The following is a 19,761-nucleotide window of genomic DNA, read 5'->3' on the forward strand; positions in this document are numbered from 1 at the left end:
TTATGTCCCCCTCAAGTTCTTAATCTGAGCAAGAGGAAGAATCCCATCAGCATTCAGCTTGCTCATCCCATTCAAGGCCTTATATACCTCAATCAGATCACCTCGCAGGTGCCTACTCTCCAGATGCTGCAATTTGCAGAACTTAAGACTTTCTTCGTAAGAGCGTCCCCTTTGTTCCCCTCACCAATCTTGTTGCCCTTCTTTGTAGTCGTTCCAGCAATTCTATATCCTTCTTAAAATGAGGCCTCCAGACCTGTACACAGTACTCTAGGTGTGGCTGACCATTGCCTTGTATAACGGGATAATAACCTCCATGTGCCTGCTAGCAAAATTCCTATATATCATTGACAAGACTTCATGTCCTGCCCTGGCAGCCCGTCTGCACTGCTCGGCAAACTTCATATTTGACTGCACAATTACCCCCAGGCATTTTTCACTTTCCACTTCCCAGAGCATAGTACCACACAGTTTTATCTTGGGTTATTGCTACCCATATACAATACTTTGCATTTGTCAGTGTTAAACGTCAGTTGCCACTTTTCAGCCCATTTGCCCAACTTATCTAGATACAGTTGGAGTAGCTTACTGTCATTAACAACCCTGCCAATCTTTGTATCATCTGCAAACTTGGACATTAAACCTTCATCAATATCATTGATAAATATACAAAACAACAATGGGCCCAACACTGAACCCTCTGGAACTCCACTAATAATATATGGCCACAAAGAGCAGTGTCCATTGATTACCACTCTCTGTCATCTTCCACTCAACCATTCCATTTATTCATTGTAGCAACTTACCCTTAATGCCATACCTCTCCAATTTGTATAGCAGTCTTCCATGTGCAACAGTATCAAAACATAACCACCACACAAGTGATTTAAAAAATATACAGTACCTATCACAGATGTCTCCATGCTTTGACTTATACTCCTGTTGTACATTATAAACTCTTGTCTACTGGAACACGCTGAAACAGTAAATATTACAGTAAACCCTTGATTTAATGGACCCCGATATAACGTATTTCACGGACAGGACAAATAATAATACAGTAATGTACATATTAATCTCGACCATATTATTTTTTAGGTTACACAAAACTTCAGTGTTATTATTAATTAAAAATTAATACTATTTCCATTATTGTTTTGATAATTACCTACTTTTATTTTTATAATCAAATTCAGGAAATTGTTTTTTATTCTTTCTCAAAACATGTTCAAATAGCTGTTTTCCCAGATTACAGACAACAGATAAGAGCAGGTGGTGACTTGCGAACTGAACGTGACTCAGAACACTAAACTGCAGGTCTACCGACTCGTTCTGTTTCGGTCTCAGTCTGCCTCAAGCTATTGTGCAGTCATGTTGTATACAGTGTTTCTATGATTTCTGAATTGTGACTATATTTATTAAATAATTTTGCAATCCTTACAATTTAAAATGGCATCAAGTGTTGGGGAAGTTAAAAAAAAGCACGTGAACTTAAATGTGGCACAGAAATTAGAGCTAAAAGAACAAGGCATCTCAGTAGCACGTGTTTGTGAAATTTACGGCTCAAGTAGCTGTAGTAGGCATAAAAAAACAAATAGTAGGCATAAAAAAACAAACCTGTTTCTGATATCCGTAAATCAAAGGGCAAATTGCAGCATTTTATATTTACAACTTCTCAGCCCATCTGCCTAACTTTTCTAGATCCAGTTGCAGTAGCATACTGTCTTTACTGTCATTAACAACCCTGCCAACCATTGTATCACCTGAAAACTTGAACATTAAGCCTGATATACCTTCATCGATATCATTGATAAATACACAAAACAACAATGGGCCCAGCACTGAAACCTGGGGTACTTTGCCAATAACATTAGTCCACACAGAGCAATGGCCATTTATGACCACTCCTTGCCATCTCCTACTCAAACATCCTTTTATCCATTGAAGCAACTTGCCCTTAATGCCATAGCGCTCCACTTTGTACAGCAGTCTACCATATGCAACAGTATCAAAAGCTTTCCTGAAATCCAAGTATATGATATATGAAAATTATATTTTGCATCCAGTCCCTTTGTGACCGCATCATAGTATCCAATCAAATTTGTCAGACAAGACTTCCCCTTTACAAACCCATGCTGTCTGAACTATTACTACTGTCTTGTCTAGGTGATCCTTTATCACCTACTTAACCAGTGACTCCATTATTTTCACCAGAACAGAAGTTAAACTAACAGGTCTATAATCATTTGTGTCATCCTTTGAACACCCTTTGTGAAATGGGGATACATTTGCACATCTCCAGACCACGGGGACCTCCCCTGACTCGAAGGATGCTCGCATAATTATGGCTAAGAGTTTGGTTATTTCCCTTGCTACCTCCCTCATTATAACTGGATAGATTCCATCTGCCCCAGGTGCCTTTTTTTTTTTATGTTTAACTTCAACAATTTCTCCTCCGCTTTGCTCTCAGTTATTACAAAATGATTTATCTCCCTGTTAGAGTTTAATAAACTTCTGGCATTCCTCTCCTTATATAACTTCCCATGTGTGAATATAGATGCAAAATACTCATTCAGTTTATCAGCTACTTGAGCAGTATCATCAATAGTCAAACCATCTATGTTAAGTGGACCAATCTGTTTCATCCCCTTCATTCTAGAATTTACATAAGTAAAGAACTCTTTGCTGCTTTTCTTTGCATCCTTTTGCCAAAGATTTCTTGTAATTTGCCTTTGCCTGCCTAAACTTCCTTTTTGACTTGATTACAGACTACCTTATATCTGCCGTAGGCATCTGTGTCGCCTAATAACTTATATGCATCCCATGCATTTTTCTTTTCTGCCATGCATGTCATCCGATATCCATTTAGGCCTGAACACTGAACAGTATTTTTTAGTTGGTATGAAAAGCTTAGTAGCCTCCAAGATTAAGTTGCTGAATGCTTCCCATTTAGAATCCCACATCAATACACTGTTATCACTGTCCCCTAGTCGTTTCTTTATCTGCAAATTCTTAATGCATGAATAATCACTGCTAATAATCAGATCAAGGGTATTACTTCCTCTGGTTGCCTCTCGAACATGTTGCTGTAGAAAACAATCCTCCTATATATCCACAAAAGTCTTGCTCGTGTGTAAGTGACCAGCCAACAAGTTCCAGTCAATATCTGGTAAGTTAAAATCCTCCATTACAAGACATGTGGCAGAGAAAAAAAAATGCATCGGATACATATAAATTAACAGGTGACATGAAAGCCTATGATAGATATAAGCTCACTTGTCTGTAACAAAGTCACAAAGGAGGTTAGGCAGATTACTAGACATCTTGGGCAAAGGATGCAAAGAAAAACAGCAAAGGGTTCCTTACTTATGTAACCTCAAGAAGTAAGGGGATGAATCAGATTGGTCCACTTGATATCAGTGGTTCAACGGTTGATGATCCTGCTGAGGTAGCTAACAAACTAAGTGAGTATTTCGCATCTACGTTCAACACATGAGGAGTTATTCAGAGAGGGGGAATGCCAGAGTTGAATTAAACTCTAGCAGTAAGCTAGATGATTTTGTAATCACTGAGAGTAAAGTGGAGGAGATTTTGTTGAAGATAAACATAAGAAAGGCACCTGGGGTGAATGGGATCTATCTAGTTATATAAAAGGAGGCAGCAAAGGAAGTAAGAAAACCCATAGCCATAATTATGAGAGCTTTCTTGAACACAGGTGAGGTACCCATAGACTGGAGATGTGCAAATGTGACCCCAATTCACAAAGGAGAATCAAAGGCTGACACAAGTAATTATAGACCTGTGAGTTTAACTTCTGTTCCAGGAAAATTAATGGAGGCACTTGTTAAAAAAGCACTGCAGGATCATCTAGACAAGACTTCAGTTATAGCTCGGACACAGCATGGTTTTGTTAAGGGGAAATACTGCCTGACCAATTTGATTGGATACTATGATGCAATCACAAAAGAACTGGCTGAAAGGAATAACTTTGATATTATACACTTGGATCTTAGAAAGGCTTTTGATACTGTTGCACATGGAACACTGCTGCACAAATTGTGGCATTGGAGGCAAATTGCTGCTATGGATAAAGGGGTGGTTGAGGGGGAGAAGACAGAGAGTGGTAATCAATGGACACTGCTCATCGTGGACTAATGTTATTAGTGGAGTCCCTCAGAGTTCAGTGTTGGATCCACTATTGTTTTCTGTATTTATAAATAATATTGATGATTGTATATCAAGCTTAATGTCCAAGTTTGCAGAGGATACAAAGGTTGGCAGGGTTGTGAAGGACACTACTGATGCTATGCTGCTGCAACAGGATCTGGAAAGGTTGAGCAGATAGGCTGAGAGGTGGCAAATGAAGTTTTAACATGGACAAATGTAAAGTACTACATATGGGAAACAGCAACCCCAGAGCAACGTATCAACTCTGTGGTACTACACTGACAGTGGTAGAGAATGAAAAGAACCTGGGGATAATTGTGCAGGCAGATATAAAGTTCTCTGAGCAGTCCAGACAGGCTGCAAGAGTAGCTCATGGTGTCTTATCAATGATATACGGTTTTTTGTTTTTTGTTTTTTTTTAGGAGCATTAGCAACTAAGGCCATATTGCTCCGGGAATATGAGGTGGTCATTCCCTGACCTTTCCGTATCCTCCGTATTTGGTGGTGACGGGATCGAACCCCGGTCTAATCAAGAAGCATGTGCTACGCACTGCTGCTCCTTCCCAACTGGCTACTAGGGAGCCATCAATGATATATAGGAATTTTCCTAGGAGATAAGGAGGTGATTATCCCCTTGTATAAGGCGATGGTCAGACCCCACCTTGAGTACTGTATTACAGGTCTGGAGGCATCATTTTAAGAAGGATGTAGAGCTGTTGGAACAAGTATAGAGAAAGGCAATAAGATTAGTGAATGGAACAAAGGGTTGCTCTTATGAAGAAAGGCTTAAGTTTTGCAAATTAACAGTGTCTGGATACTAGGCACCTGCAAGGTGATCTGATTGAGGTGTATAAGGCCTTGAATGGTTTGAGGCCTTGAAGAATCTCATCAGCAATTGAACATGCTCAATGCTGATGAGATTCTTCCTCTTGCTCAGAATAATCGCCTGAGAGGGCATAAATTCAAATTGAGGAAAGACAGTTGTAGGATAGATGTGCAGAAGTTTGCCTTTAGCCAGCGGGTGATTGATTGCTGGAACAAACTTCCATATGTTGTAGAAGTTGATAGCTTAAACAGATTCAAGGCCGAACTAGACAAACATTTGGAGCGAGTAAATGGGTGAAATGAAAATGTTTTTTTTTTTTTTTGGCTGATGCTGTATAAGCTTGCTTTCTTGCATCATATGCCTTTACTAATGCTAATGATAGATGCCATTTAGCTTGGTGTGTTCTTGGACCACAGACCAATGGAGAGCTGTGCTTTAGAGTGACATCATGGTATAGTCAATCTGTCTGACAGTCATGCCTGGAGAAAGCTACCTACTGAACTGTATTATCCTGACAATGAAGTTAGGTGGAGGCAGCATAATTGTCTGGGGCTGTTTTTCATTGTTTGGCCATTGAGCATTGATTGTTGGGTGAAACAATGAATGCTGATGTTTTTAACTGTCCTGGACAAAAAATTACCTAAAATGTGGCAGCAAATCAAGAAAGCCTATATCTATCTGTATCAGTGAAAAACCCTCTACATCACACTAAAGCAATACCTCACTTAGCATGGCTTCAAACAGCATGGGTTTCACTATAACATGGTTTTCAATTAAGTTTAAGTCAAAAATTTACTGTACATATTAAAACTCATTCAATAGCTTAGACATTTATTCTACATATATATGCTGCATTGTTGTAGCTTGGTATGTGTACATGCATGCTGCAGTGCCAACTCTATATTATATATAGAGTTGGCACTGCAGCATATATATATATATATATATATATATATATATAAGCTGCAGTGCCATTATCATATATATATGATAATAATATATATATTATTATTATTTCAAATTTTTCATTTCACAATTTATTTTTTACCCCTTTAAATACGATTGAAAATATATTTGCATCTTGGCCAGAAATCACTGCCAACAACATGTGTTCTGTTTCGCAGCTTTTTTGCCCAATTTGGCAAATGATTTCACTTGTTTTGAATCGAAAATTCAGACAATTGCCGAAGACACTGTAAAGATCGGAAAAGACTTGGGATTCGAAACTTTGGACACTGCCAATGTACATGACTGCATTGAGTCACATGCAAATGACAATTCTAAAGTGGATAACACTGAAGTGGCACCAAAAGAATTTTCAACAGAAGAATTGGAGAAAGTTTTTTCGGGAGTTGACATGGCCAGCGAGGTGATTATGAATGGAGATCTGGATGTTGAAGGTAGCATCAAGATATGGCAAATTTTATGAGATGTGATTCAGTGCTACAAAGACTTGTACGCCAAGAAAAAGAAGAGACGACTTTATTATTGAAATGCCTAAATAAACAATAGGGATTTTTCTCATCTCTCATGATGTTGCCTTTTCATTAATAAAATTTTTGGAATATTTTTTATTTCAAATCCTTTTAATTGGCTATCAAGTGCAAATTGCTTATAGATTTATTATAATTTGTTTATAGACTGTTTCTCTGGTACGCATTCAATTAAAATCCATTATAATTTACCTCAATCAGCACAGTTTCACCCATTATAATTTATCCATTATAATTTACCTCAATCAGCACAGTTTCATATAACACTGAACAGTTTCAGTACCAATTATCAGTGCTATGCAGAGTATTGCTGTATTCGCATTGTGACAGAATGATTTGTGGACACCAGCATCAAAAAAGTGGGAGTGGCCAGCCCAAAGCTTTGATCTCAATTATATTGAGAACCTCTAAGGCAAACTGAATCATCAGATGTGTGTGAGAAAAGACTGCCCAAAAAAAAAAAAAAAAAAAAAAAAAGGGAGCTGAACTGGTAGCCACTTTGAAGGCTGAATAACAGAAAATATTTACAAAAAACTGGTGGAAAGAATTCCACACAGACTGTCATAAAGACTGAAGTTTTCAGCACATATTATTAGTTTTCCTGTAATAAAGGTTAGATATGTAGGTGTCTAGATAATAATGCTAGGGTAGTATACATATATTATGTATCATTATATTATTATTATTATTATTAGCCATATGGTGCAAAGAAGCCTGAGGCTTTTGCGGCACCAGCCAAAAAAAAATTTCTGATTTAACCCTGAGTGAGAGAAAGAGAGAGAGAGAAATAGAGATTGAGAGAGAGAGAGAGAGAGAGAGAGAGAGAGAGAGAGAGAGAGAGTCAGAAACGGAAGGAAATCACCAAGAAAAAGATGAATGATGATATCCAGCTTAAGACCCTAGGTGTGCCAAGCCCATACTCACCAGATATGAGCCCCTATTGATATTGAAATAAAAATTTTGCTGTCCAGGTTTCTGTCAAAAATTCAGGCAACCTTACTCTTAATCTACATATATCTAATAGTATTAGTAATAGCAAATGATGCAAGAAAGCAAGCATATTAAGCAAAAGAAAAAAAAAAGCACCCTCACATGTGGTCTCAGCAAGAGGAAGAACGGTATCAGCAGTGAGCTTGTTCAATTCATTCAGTCTTAAACACCTCAATCACATCACTTCGCAGGCATCTACTGTCCAGACACCACAATTTGCAGAAATGAAACCATTCTTGGTAAGACAGCCCTTTTATTCCCTTCACTAATCTTGTTTGTCTGTTTTCTGTAACAAAATGAATACCCACATCCACATCTGTGTATTTATACATACCACAGCATGCTCACAAATGTTAGTTTGTACTGTCCAAAGGCTGGCAAAAGAATTTTGAAATTTTTTGCCAGTCAAATTAGAAATCCATAGACAATTATAGCTTCGCAATTGATCAGATAGTTTCATGGCTGCTCAGATTTAAGCATGCACTCAAATATTCTGAAATAAACATGTAACACAACACACTGTTGTAGATATGCAAGATCATTTCAGAAGAATGCCTGGTATACAAAATTGGCTTATTGAAAAGTTACCTATAAATTTTTATTATCTCCATGTAAAACATATTTGTATTAATCTGTCAGTAGTCATTGATATTATAAAGAGGAGTGTATTCAGAAATATAGTTAAGGGACACAAAATGGTAGGAAAATAATATTATTATTAGTAGTAGTAGTAGTGGCATGTGAAGTAGTAAAGCCAGCTCATAAAGTATTGGCTAAAAAAACTGTGTCACATCATTCATTTATCCCCTCCAATAATGTCTAGTTCTTCCTTGAATTTATTCAAACTATCCAATTCCACAAAAGCAGATGGAAGTTTGTTCCAACAATCAACCGCACACTGGCTGAAGACAAACCTCAGCACATTTCCCATCCTTCCTCAATTTGAATTTATACTCCCTCGTGTGTTTGGTCTAAGCAAAAGGAAGAATGTGAACCTGCTCAATCTATTCAAAGCCTTAAACATCTCAATCTCCAGAAGTTACTATTTGCAAAAATGAAGATTTTTCTTGGTATGACCCTTTTGTTCCCTTTTCTGCACCCGTACGGGCGGATCTACAGCCTTCCTAAAATGAAGCCTCCTGACCTGCATGCAGTACTCAAGGTGCAGCCTAACCATTGCCTTGTACAATGGGAAATAGAATTTCCTATTTTACTCTTTTCTCAAATTTTCTCTTACCAAGTTTCCTGCCTTACTCTGTCTGAGACCATTTCCTATTTGGTAATTACCCTTACCAAGTTGGTCATCGAACCTATTTGATCCACGGCCATCCCATGTATTATGACATCAATTTGTGTGTTATTATTATTTTTTTAGGTATAAACAAACGACTACTGTTCTTTTATTTTGTAATATTACAAAATATAATATGGAAATAAACACGGGGAAAATTCACAGTATCCTTCAAAATTCATTCAGCTTGTTCGCAGACTTCACATAGCGAGTACTGTACTTACAGAAATCCAGAAGTATGAAAAAAAAATTACATTATTAAAGTTAAAAATATGAAACTCTGCAAAGTATTTCACCTTTTTAACATCGTCTTTTGAAATCATTGCTATTTTTTTTTTATTTTTTAACTATTATATACTTAATAATTACTATTATAACCAACTATACGCTCAAACTTGATCAAATATTTCATCCCTCGGCAAATATGTACTCTGTGCTGTACTTTATCAGTGACGTCAAAAATAGAGTTCTCTTTGATATTACTACTCTGTGCTTTGATAGTAGTTCTGATCACAGAGTAGTAACGTATTACTAAAGTACTCTTTAGAGAATACTTTGTGTGTTGTGGTTTTAGTAGTATCGCCCAATAAAGAATTGGCTTCGACAAAATGATGCAAAGAAGCAAAGCTTATTCAACATTAGCCAATAACTAAATAAACAAAATAAAATTTTATTTTCTTATGTTCGACTAGCAGAAGTTAGTTCATTCATATACGCGGTGCGTTACATTTCCGAAACTTCAGCAAATAGTAATAATACAGTACAGTATTTTGATTGATAACAAAAAAGGGGGCGGGGTCCCAGAATATTTGTCAGGGATTCCGCGAGAAATCTTGGAATAAATAAATAAAAATTTTGAAATACTGTACCACAAAAAATTCTAATGAACCCTTGAAATGTCGCTGGCATTTTTGCCTGACAATTGCCGAAACGGGTGTAATCGCCGTGGCCTACCGTTTGTTCTGTTTCGGTCATTTCGTGTTTTAAGTTATATTTAGTTGCACTGTGTCCTTTTCATATTGTCAAAGAGCTGCCTCATCGGTAGCGAAAGAAAACCACGCCCTGTACCTCTGCAAAAAAGGCAACTGTGACAAACAGCACAGACTACTACTTATTACTTGGCATTCTATATAATACTACTTATTACTTGGCATTCTATATTACTACTCTGTACGGGTAGAACTCTCACAGACAACCATGGTAACACAAAAACGATCACAGCCCCGCCACCGGAATTCAGGGTACATAGACTGTTCTGTGAGTTGGTTTTACTCCAGGCATGTCAAACATGCGGCCCGCACAAAGGACACTGTAGCGATTCGCAAAATCTGTTAATTGAAGTAATTTAGGTAATTTAGAATTTTGAATATCGCGCGCGGCTTATGACAAGAATTCTAGCATTCTTGCCAATTTATTGGTGTAGGTACCTGGTCCTGATCCGAATTACCACGGCCCACAATTGGAAAAGGTTCCTCTCGTTAAGGTAAACCGCTCGGCCTGAGTAAGAGAGTGGAACCAACGAGCATGAGGTAAAAACCCGTTTATCTCACTCGTAACAATACATAAGCTGGCCTAAATTTTGTTTCAGTTTTTTAACCGGTGATTTTATTTTTAATTTAATTTCATTATTTTTTAGATTGCACATCATCTTTAAAATGGCTAGTGCTTCTCCAGCTAAGAGAAAAAGGAAACTGAACGAAGAAGGGCGAGTGTTTCAAGAAAAATGGAATTACAGTATTTTTGCACAACGGTGAATGGAAAGGTACATTGTTTAACTTGCAACAAAAGCATTGCCACGCCAAAAGAGTACAACTTGAAAAGACGTTATGAAACGAATCATCGATTTTACGATAAATATGAAGGCCCAATGTGTCTCAAGACTCAAGGAATTGAAGGCTAATGTGAGACAGCAACAGACTCGTTTTACGAAAATTGAGAAAGGGAATGTCGCTTCCGTTACTGCAAGCGATGAACTCAGCCGAATGATCACCATGAGTGGGAAATCTTTCAGTGAGGAGATTTCGCAAAGCAAAAACTGCTCAAATTGTGTGTCCAGAGAAAGCACACTTATTCAAAGATATTTCATTAAGCAGGAACACTGTTGCTGAACTGATTGATGAAATGTCAAGTGATTTGAAAGAACAGTTGAAGGCCACGTCATCAAGATTTGAATATTTTTCTATTGCTATTGATGAGAACGTTGACATCACTGGAATAGCACAGCTTGCGGTTTTCATCAGGGCTTGTGACATGGAATTTAATATTTATGCAGAACTTAATATTTATTATAAATTTAATATTTATTATAAACACAGTTATTAAAAGTCCAGTTTCCTTTGTGTTTTTATTTTTACGTAAGGTTGGTGCAAAACACTGAAATCTACAGTATGAATATACCCAACCTCAGCGGCCTGTTTGAAGAAAAGTATTTATGAAGAACTGATCCCCATGCATGACGCTACAACAAGTCAGGACATCTTTGAGAAAGTCGAGCACGTTCTGCATGACTACGGTTTGGATTTAAGTAAACTTGCATGCTTATCTACCTTTAAGTAAACTTGCATGCTGCGAATATGGTTGGCAGACATAATGGTGTTGCTGCCATGTTACGAACAAAAATAGAAAACTCGAATCCAGATTCATCATTTGCACATTTTCACTGCATTATTCATCAGCAAAATTTGTGTTCAAAGATTTTAAAATTAGATCATGTGCTTAGTTTGGTCACAAAGACTGTGAACTATATCAAAGGGCCATGCTCTCAACCACCGTCAATTCAGCCAGTTGTTGGACGATATGGATAATCAGTTTACCGATGTTCCATTCTACACAGAAGTCCGCTAGTTGTCATGTCACAAAGTGCTGAAAAGATTTCATTGTTGAGACAAGATATAATTATGTTTTTGGAGATGCAATGTCAAAACACGGATGAAATGAAAGATGAAAGTTGGCTCCAGGATCTGGCTTTTGCTGTGGACATTACTGCACAATTAGCTGATCTTAATTTGAAATTACAATGTAAAAACAAACTCAGTTATATGATGATATCAAGTGCTTGATTAGAAAACTAAGCTTATGGAAGTCACAGTTGTCAAATGAAAATTTAGTTCATTTTCCTAAGCGCAAAGAGCTGAAAAACACTGCCAATACTGAGTCTGTACTTAGCTTTGCTAAGTATGACAGTCACCTGGAATTGCTGTCAAAAGAATTTCAGGAAAGATTTCGTGATTTCTCATCTTTTGAACACAACATTGCATTGTTCTCAGCACAATTCACCTTTGATGTTGCCAAGGCAGAAGAAAGACTGCAGATGGAACTATTAGAAATGCAGTCGAATTCTACACTCAGAGCAAAGTATCTTGAAGTGGGGGTACTTCGTTTCTTTTCATAGATTCCTGAAAAGTTTAAAAACTTCAGAAAGTTTGCCACAAGGATTATGGCAATATTCGGTTCTACCCATATTTGTGAACAGTTATTTTCCTTCATGAAATCAACAAAAACTTCTCAGAGAACAAGACTGACTGATCAAAACCTCTCATCTCTGATGAAAGTCAGAACAGCACAAACATTTCAGACAGACATAACCAAAAATTGTCATTAAAATCAGGTGCCAAGCCTCAGGACAAAACACTAAAAATAGTCGTAAATAAATGTTCATTTTGAACTGTTGTAATTTTTGTACAATGTTATTTGTCGCTGTTGCATACAACTATATGCTGCCGTATAAAATTTATTTTTTTTCCTTTTGTTAAAATACTTCATTACTTTGCATTCATGAATGTGGCTAGCCGCTAAACCATTTGTATCCACATTGTATGTTTCTAAGTTTAAGTAATAAAAATATTCTGCAATAATTTTTATTAAATGACTTCAACTAGTTGTCGTGTGCGGCCCTCATGACAACACAAATGTGACCCAAATGTCAAACTGACGTTGCCCTCGGGGGACGTCAGTTTGACATGAAAGTAGGAGACCGGCGGAATTACTTAACAAGTACAGGTCACTGTTGAAAAAAAAGCCGTGAATTAGGGTTGAATTTGAAAGTGTCTGCAATTCTGCCCAGACACGATAGGAGGGAGTATATGATGAGAGCCCTGTCGATCAATTCGGCCCTGGAAAGACTGTGCAAAGCTCAAGGGGTAGAATTTTTTTCAGCCTGGTCTGTACTTGTTAACAGGAGAGACAGCTTCTACACGGATGGAATACACTTAAATAGAAAGGATGCAAGAATGTTTGCTGATGCTATCGAGGCAGTGTTAGGTGGATCGGAAAACTGCTAGATTGGGGGGATACAAGGACTAATAGATTAACAGTAGCCACTGGCAGAGGTGAAAGTGATTCTTGCACTGCTTCTATTGGAATGAGCCGCAGCCTGGAAATTAAGATGCAGGATATTTCAGAGACTGCTCGGAATCATTGGGGTACAAGTAAACACATGGGTTGTGTTACGGTAGGTAAGAAAAAGAACGGGTGCATGTATACTTGCGTGTACACCAATGCTAGGAGTTTAGTAAATAAATTTGAGGTATTGCTCAAAACATCAAAGGCAGATATTGTGGGGGTTTCAGAGACGTGGTGTCACACAGATATAAGGAATGCAGAACTGGAATTCTGCTATTAGTTAAGAAATACATAAAATCCAAGGAAGTGAAGCCAGTCGACATTGCTGGATAGTGCAGTGTCGAGTCAGTTTGGTGTTACATAAGCATTGGGAGCTCAAAATTGGGAGTAGGAGTGTGCTATAGGCCTAATGATTCGGATGAGTATAATAAGAAATTGTACAGGGAAATAGAGTGGGCCAGTAAATCAGAGAGTCTTATAATGGGGGATTTTAATTTCCCAGATATTGACTGGAATTTGGGGGCTGGTCACTCACACACTAGCAAAGCTTTTGTGGATTTATTGGATGATTGTTTTCTATATCAGCATGTTTGGGAGGCAACTAGAGGGAGTAATACTCTTGATTTGATTATCAGTAGTGATTCTTCATGCATTAAGAATCTGCAGGTAAATGAACCACTAGTTGCAGTGATCACAGTGTGCTGAAGTGGGATTTACTCAAAGAGGTAACTACCATCATGGGTAAAGGGAAGGGTTATTGCTTTCGTAAAGGCGACTACGATGGACTGAGACAGTATTTAAATTCTATACAGTGGGACCAACTGATGATGTTACCAACAGCAAATTCAAAATGGGAAGCATTCAAAGAACTTATCTTGGAAGCTACTAGGTTTTACATACCAACTAAGAAATATTGTTCAAGGTTTAGGTCTAAGTGGATGTCAGATGAACTAATGAGACATATGGCAGAGAAGAAAATTGCATGGGATACATACAAATTAACACGTGACACAGAAGCCTATGATAGATACAATTTGATCTGTAACCAAGTTACAAAGGAGTTTAGGCAGGCGAAGGCAGATTATGAGAAATCTTTGGCAAGGGATGCAAAGAAAAACAGCAAAGAGTTCTTCACTTATGTAAACTCTACAAGGAATGGGATGAATCAGATTAGTCCACTTGATATCGGTGACTCAACTGTTGATGATCCTGCTCAGGTAGTAACAAACTAAATGAATATTTCGCATCTTGCATCGACATTCACACATGAGGAGTTATTCAGGGAGGAAAATGCCAGAGGTGTATTCAACTCTGGCTGTAAGCTAGATAATCTTGTAATAACTGAGATAAAGTGGAAGAGAAATTGTTGAAATTGAAGATAAACACAAGAAAGGCACCTGGGGTGGATGGGATCTATCCAGTTATATTAAAGGAGGGAGAAAAAGAAGTAAGCAAACCTTTTTCCATAATTATGAGAGCTTCATTGGACTCAGGGGAAGTACCCATGGACTGGAGATGTGCAAATGGGACCCCAATTCACAAAGGAGGATGAAAGGGCGACACAAGTAATTATACATCTGTTAGTTTAACTACCGTTCCCGGAAAATTAATGGAGGCACTGGTTAAAGAAGCACTGCAGGAACATCTTGACAAGACTTCAGTTATAGCTCGGACACAGCATGGTTTTGTTAAGGGAAAGTCTTGCCTGACAAATTTGATTGGATACTATGATGCAGTCACAAAAGAACTGGATGCAGGGAATAACTTGGATATTATATACTTGGATCTTAGAAAGGCTTTTGATACTGTTGCACATGGAAGACTGCTGCACAAATTGGAGCAGTGTGGCATTGGAGGCAAATTGCTGCTATGGATAAAGGGGTGGTTGAGGGGGAGAAGACAGAGAGTGGTAATTAATGGACACTGCTCATCGTGGATTAATGTTATTAGTGGAGTCCCTCAGGGTTCAGTATTGGGTCCATTATTGTTTTCTCTATTTATAAATGATATTGGCGATGGTATATCAAGCTTAATGTCCAAGTTTGCAGATGATACAAAGGTTGGCAGGGTTGTCAAGGACACTACTGACACTATGCTGCTGCAACAGGATCTGGAAAGGTTGAGCAGATGGGCTGAGAGGTGCCAAATGAAGTTTAACATTGACAAATGTAAAGTACTACACATGGGAAACAGCAACCCCAGAGCAACGTATCAACTCTGTGGTACTACACTGACAGTGGTAGAGAATGAAAGGGACTTGGGGGTGGTTGTGCAGGCAGATATGAAGTTCTCTGAGCAGTGCAGACGGGCTGCAAGAGTAGCTCATGGAGTATTGTCAATGATATACAGGAATTTTTCCAGCAGGGATAAGGATGTGATTATTCCATTGTATAAGGCAATGGTCAGGCCACACCTAGAGTACTGTATACAGGTCTGGAGGCTTCATTTCAAGAAGGATGTAGAGCTGCTGGAACGAGTACAGAGAAGGGCAACAAGATTAGTGAATGGAACAAAGGGGTGCTCTTACGAAGAAAGGCTTAAGGTTTGCAAATTACAGTGTCTGGAGACTAGGCACCAGCGAGGTGATCTGATAGAGGTGTATAAAGCCTTGAATGGTTTAAGCATGCTCAATGCTGATGGGATTCTTCCTCTAGCTCAGAAAAATCACCTGAGAGGGCATAAATTCAAATTGAGGAAAGACAGATGTAGGATAGACTTGCGGAAATTTGCCTTCAGCCAGCGGGTGGTTGGTTGGTGGAACAGACTCCCATCCATTGTGGCGGAGGTTGATAGCCCAAATAAGTTTAAGGCTCAGCTGAACAGGTATTTTGAACGAACAGAGGGGTGAAGTGGAAGTGGTTTTTTTTTTTTTTTTTTTTTTGGCCGATGCTGCATAAGCTTGCTTTCTTGCATCAAATGCCTCTACTAATGCTAATGCTAAAAAGTCGCATCATCTATTAAAACTAAGTACTAAGAAAATTCACAAATACATATATAGTTATAGTTATTACCCAGTTTATTAACAAAAACAAATTATAATAAAATATAATGAGATAAAACCAGTAGCTTTCGGGACGCGTGTTTCTTTATCAACTGACAAGTTAACACAAATTTGAATACAATACAACGAGCAAAGTGGCACGTTAATCATGCGTCATTGTTGTTGCACGGACGTGTGCTGCTTCTACGCCACTTATCATCCAGCAATAAAACTGTAGTTTCCAGGATGGGATGTAGACGCATGCCTTTCTGGCGATTTAATGCCTTAGGATTGTTTATTATGTTGAGTGACTCTAGCCATAGGCGGTGGTGAAAGTGTCGTGAGTGGTCCACTATCTCAAAGTCCCGTTTGGGGTCAAGATCGTGGTTGGTGGCCCAAAAATGTTCTGCGACGGCGGACTGGTCAGTTTCGGCAAGCCGGATTGCTCTGTCGTGTTCCGTGAGGCGATCTTGGAGACGTCTTGATGTCTCCCCTATGTAGCAACTGTTACAGTCTCTGCAGGTGATACGATACACCACATTGCTGCGTAAGACAGGTGTGACAGGGGTCTTCACGTTGGAGACAAGTGACCGTAGGTTCCTGCAGGGTAATTGCACACATTTGATGTTGTAGCTTCTAAGGACCTTCGAGATGCGTCCTGACACTTCTGGATAATACGGAATGTATGCGGACGATATACCGACCTGCTTCGGAGGTCTTGGGTTGGATGTGAGTTCTTCTGCTTGTAACAGGCATCTGCTTAGTACATGGGGTGGATAACCGCATTTGGTTAGGTCCGTCTTCACACGGGAGATCTCGTTACGCCTAATTGTGTCGGTGCTGGAATGGCTCCAAGCCCTGGAGAATAGGGTGCGGGCAGTGCTATTGAGATGGCTTGGTGCGTGGCCGGACCCGTAGTTGGTGAATTGACCGCACCACATGGGTTTGCGGTATACTGAGGTGTCTAGATGTGGGCCTACGCGATGTACCAGGACGTCTAGAAACGGGAGCGAACCGTTCACCTCTGATTCTATGGTAAACTTCATGACATTAGACAGGGAGTTGAGATATTCCAGCAGTGCAGTTACAGAACCCCGTGGTTCTGAAATATCCTGGATGTCTTGGATTGGAGGCTTAAGTCGTTCTCGAGGAGCCTTCTGGCGCAGCGCACGGCCTGTTGGACGGGTATATTGTCTGGGTATATATATATATATATATATATATATATATACATGTGAGGAAAGATGTCTTATAAACGCATTAAAACGTATGCAGATGGTAGGAAAGAAAAACAGTAAAGATTTCTTTACTTATATAAATTCCAAAAGGAAAGGGATGAATCAGATTGGACCACTTAACACAGATGGGCTGACTATTTATGAGCATGTTCAGGTAGCTGATAAACTGAATGATATTTTACATCTGCATTTACACACGAGGAGTTATTCAATGAGGGTTGTGCCAGAAGTTCATCAAACTCTAACAGGGAACTAACTGATTTTCGAATAACTGAGAGCAAAGTGGAGGAGAATTTGCTGAAGTTAAACATAAGAGAGTCACCTAGGATGGACGGGATCTATTCAGTTATATTAAAGGTGGCAGCAAAGGAGGTAAACAAATCCTTAGTCTTAATTATGAGAGCTTCCTTGGAAGTCCCAATGGACTGGAAGTGTGCAAATGTATCACCAATTCACAAAGGGGTTTCAAAAGGTGACACAAATAACTACAGACCTGTTAGCTTAACTTGTGTTTCGGGAAAAATAATGACACCACTGGTTAAAGAGGCATTGCAGGATCATCTAGACAAGTTTGCAGTAATAGTTAAGACACAGCATGGGCTTGTTAAAGGGAGATCTTCTGTGACCGATTTGATTGTATACTATGATGTGGTCACAAAGGAACTTAATACCAAAAATAATTTGAATATCGTATACTTGGATTTCAGGAAAGCTTTTGATACTGTTGCACATGGAAGACTGCTGTACAAATTGGGGAGGTATGGCATTAAGGGCAAGTTGCTATGATGGATAAAGGAATGGTTGAGTGGGAGACAACAGAGAGTTGTAATCAATGGACACTGCTCTTCTTGGAATAATGTTATTAGTGGAGTTCCCCAGGGTTCGGTGCTGGGCCCATTGTTGTTTTGTATATTTATCAATAAATATGATATTGATGAAGGTATAACAGGTTTAATTTCCAAGTTTGTAGATGATACAAAGGTTGACAGGATTGTTAACGACAGTAAACACAGTATGCTACTTCAACTGGATCTAGATAAGTTGGGAAATTGGGATGAGAAGTGTCCACTGAAGTTAAACATTGACAAATGTTAAGCGATAACCGAAGCGAATCGTACCAACTGTGCGGTACTACACTCTGGGAAGTGGAAAGTGAAAAAAACCTGGGAGTAATTGTGCAGTAAAATGTGTAGTTCGCTGAGCAGTGTAGACGGGCTGCCAGGGCAGGTCATGGAGTCTTGTCAATAATATATAGGAATTTTGCTAGCAGGGACATGGAGGTGATTATCCCGTTATACAAAGCAACGGTCAGGCCACATCTAGAGTACTGTGTACTCTATGCGTGGCCTGATCTGGAGGCCTCATTTTAGGAAGGATGTAGAGTTGGTAGAACGAGTACAAAGAAGGGCAACAAGGTTCTGAGAAGAACAAAGGGGTGCTTAGAAGAAAGGCTTACGTTTTACAAACTGCAGCGTTTGGAGAGTAGGCACCTGCGAGGTGATCTGATCGAGGTGTATAAGGCCCAGAATGGGTGGAGCAAGCTGAATGCTGCTAAGATTCTTCCGCTTGCTCAGACTAAGAACCTGTGGGGGGGGGCACAGTTTCAAATTGAGGAAAGATAGTTGTAAAATAGATGTGTGAAAAGTTAATTGGTGGAACGGGCTTCCATCTTTTGTTGTGGAAGCTAATAGCCTAAATAAATTTAACGCTGAGCTGGACCGGCATTTGGAATGAATGGAGGAGTGAAATGGGAGCGTTTTTTTTTTCTTTTTGTTTTTGTTTTTGCTGATGCTGCATAAGCTTGCTTTCTGGCATCGTATGCTTCTACTGGGTTTGTTAACGGAAAGTCTTGTCTGATAAATTTGATTGGATATTATGCTGTGGTTACAAAGCAATTTGATGCAAAAAATAATTTTGATATTATATACTTGGATTTTATGAAAGCTTTTGATACTGTTTCTCTTGGATGACTACTGTACAAATTGGAGCAGAATGATATTAAGGGTAAGTTGCTGCAATGGATAAAAGGATGGTTGAGTGGGAGAAGACAGAGGGTGGTAATCAATGGGCACTGATCTTCGTGGGCTAATGTTATTAGTGGAGTTCCATAGTGTTCGGTGTTGTGTCCTATGTTGTTTTGTATATTTATCAATGATATTGATGAAGGTATATCAGTCTTTGTGTCGAAGTTTTCAGATGATACAAAGGTTGATAGGGTTGTTGATGACAGTAATGGCAGTGTGCTACTGCAACAGGATCTAGAAAATTTGGGATGGGCTGAGAAGTGGCAACTGAAGTATAACATTGACAAATGCAAAGTACTGCATATGGGTAGAAGTAACCCGAGGACCGTATCAACTCTGTGGTACTACACTTAAGGTGGTAGAAAATGAAAAAGACCTGGAAGGAATTTGTGCAATCAGATATGAAGTTTTCTG

The 19,761-nt window shown here is 38.8% G+C and overlaps 1 protein-coding gene across 6 annotated transcripts in view; it reads right to left on the reverse strand.

The window, feature by feature from the left end:
• LOC150087204 (phytanoyl-CoA dioxygenase domain-containing protein 1-like) overlaps nt 1-9,939 on the reverse strand; it is a 207,190-nt gene extending 197,251 nt beyond the window's left edge. For 4 of the 6 annotated variants that reach the window (XM_090371880.1, XM_090371877.1, XM_090371875.1 and 1 more), the window contains exon 1: nt 9,061-9,276. In XM_090371880.1, coding sequence (XP_090228006.1) covers nt 9,061-9,087 — 27 coding nt within the window. In that variant the 5' untranslated portion in view covers nt 9,088-9,276. Of the gene's footprint in view, nt 1-9,060; nt 9,277-9,633 lie in introns of those variants that run through there. The other 2 variants (XM_090371876.1, XM_090371879.1) reach the window with 2 other exon arrangements.
• Nucleotides 9,940-19,761: the final 9,822 nt, after the last annotated feature.

The sequence above is a fragment of the Mastigoproctus giganteus genome, chromosome 4, assembly GCF_048544385.1.
Source record: "Mastigoproctus giganteus isolate SK-2022 chromosome 4, ASM4854438v1, whole genome shotgun sequence".
NCBI lineage: Eukaryota > Metazoa > Arthropoda > Arachnida > Uropygi > Thelyphonidae > Mastigoproctus > Mastigoproctus giganteus.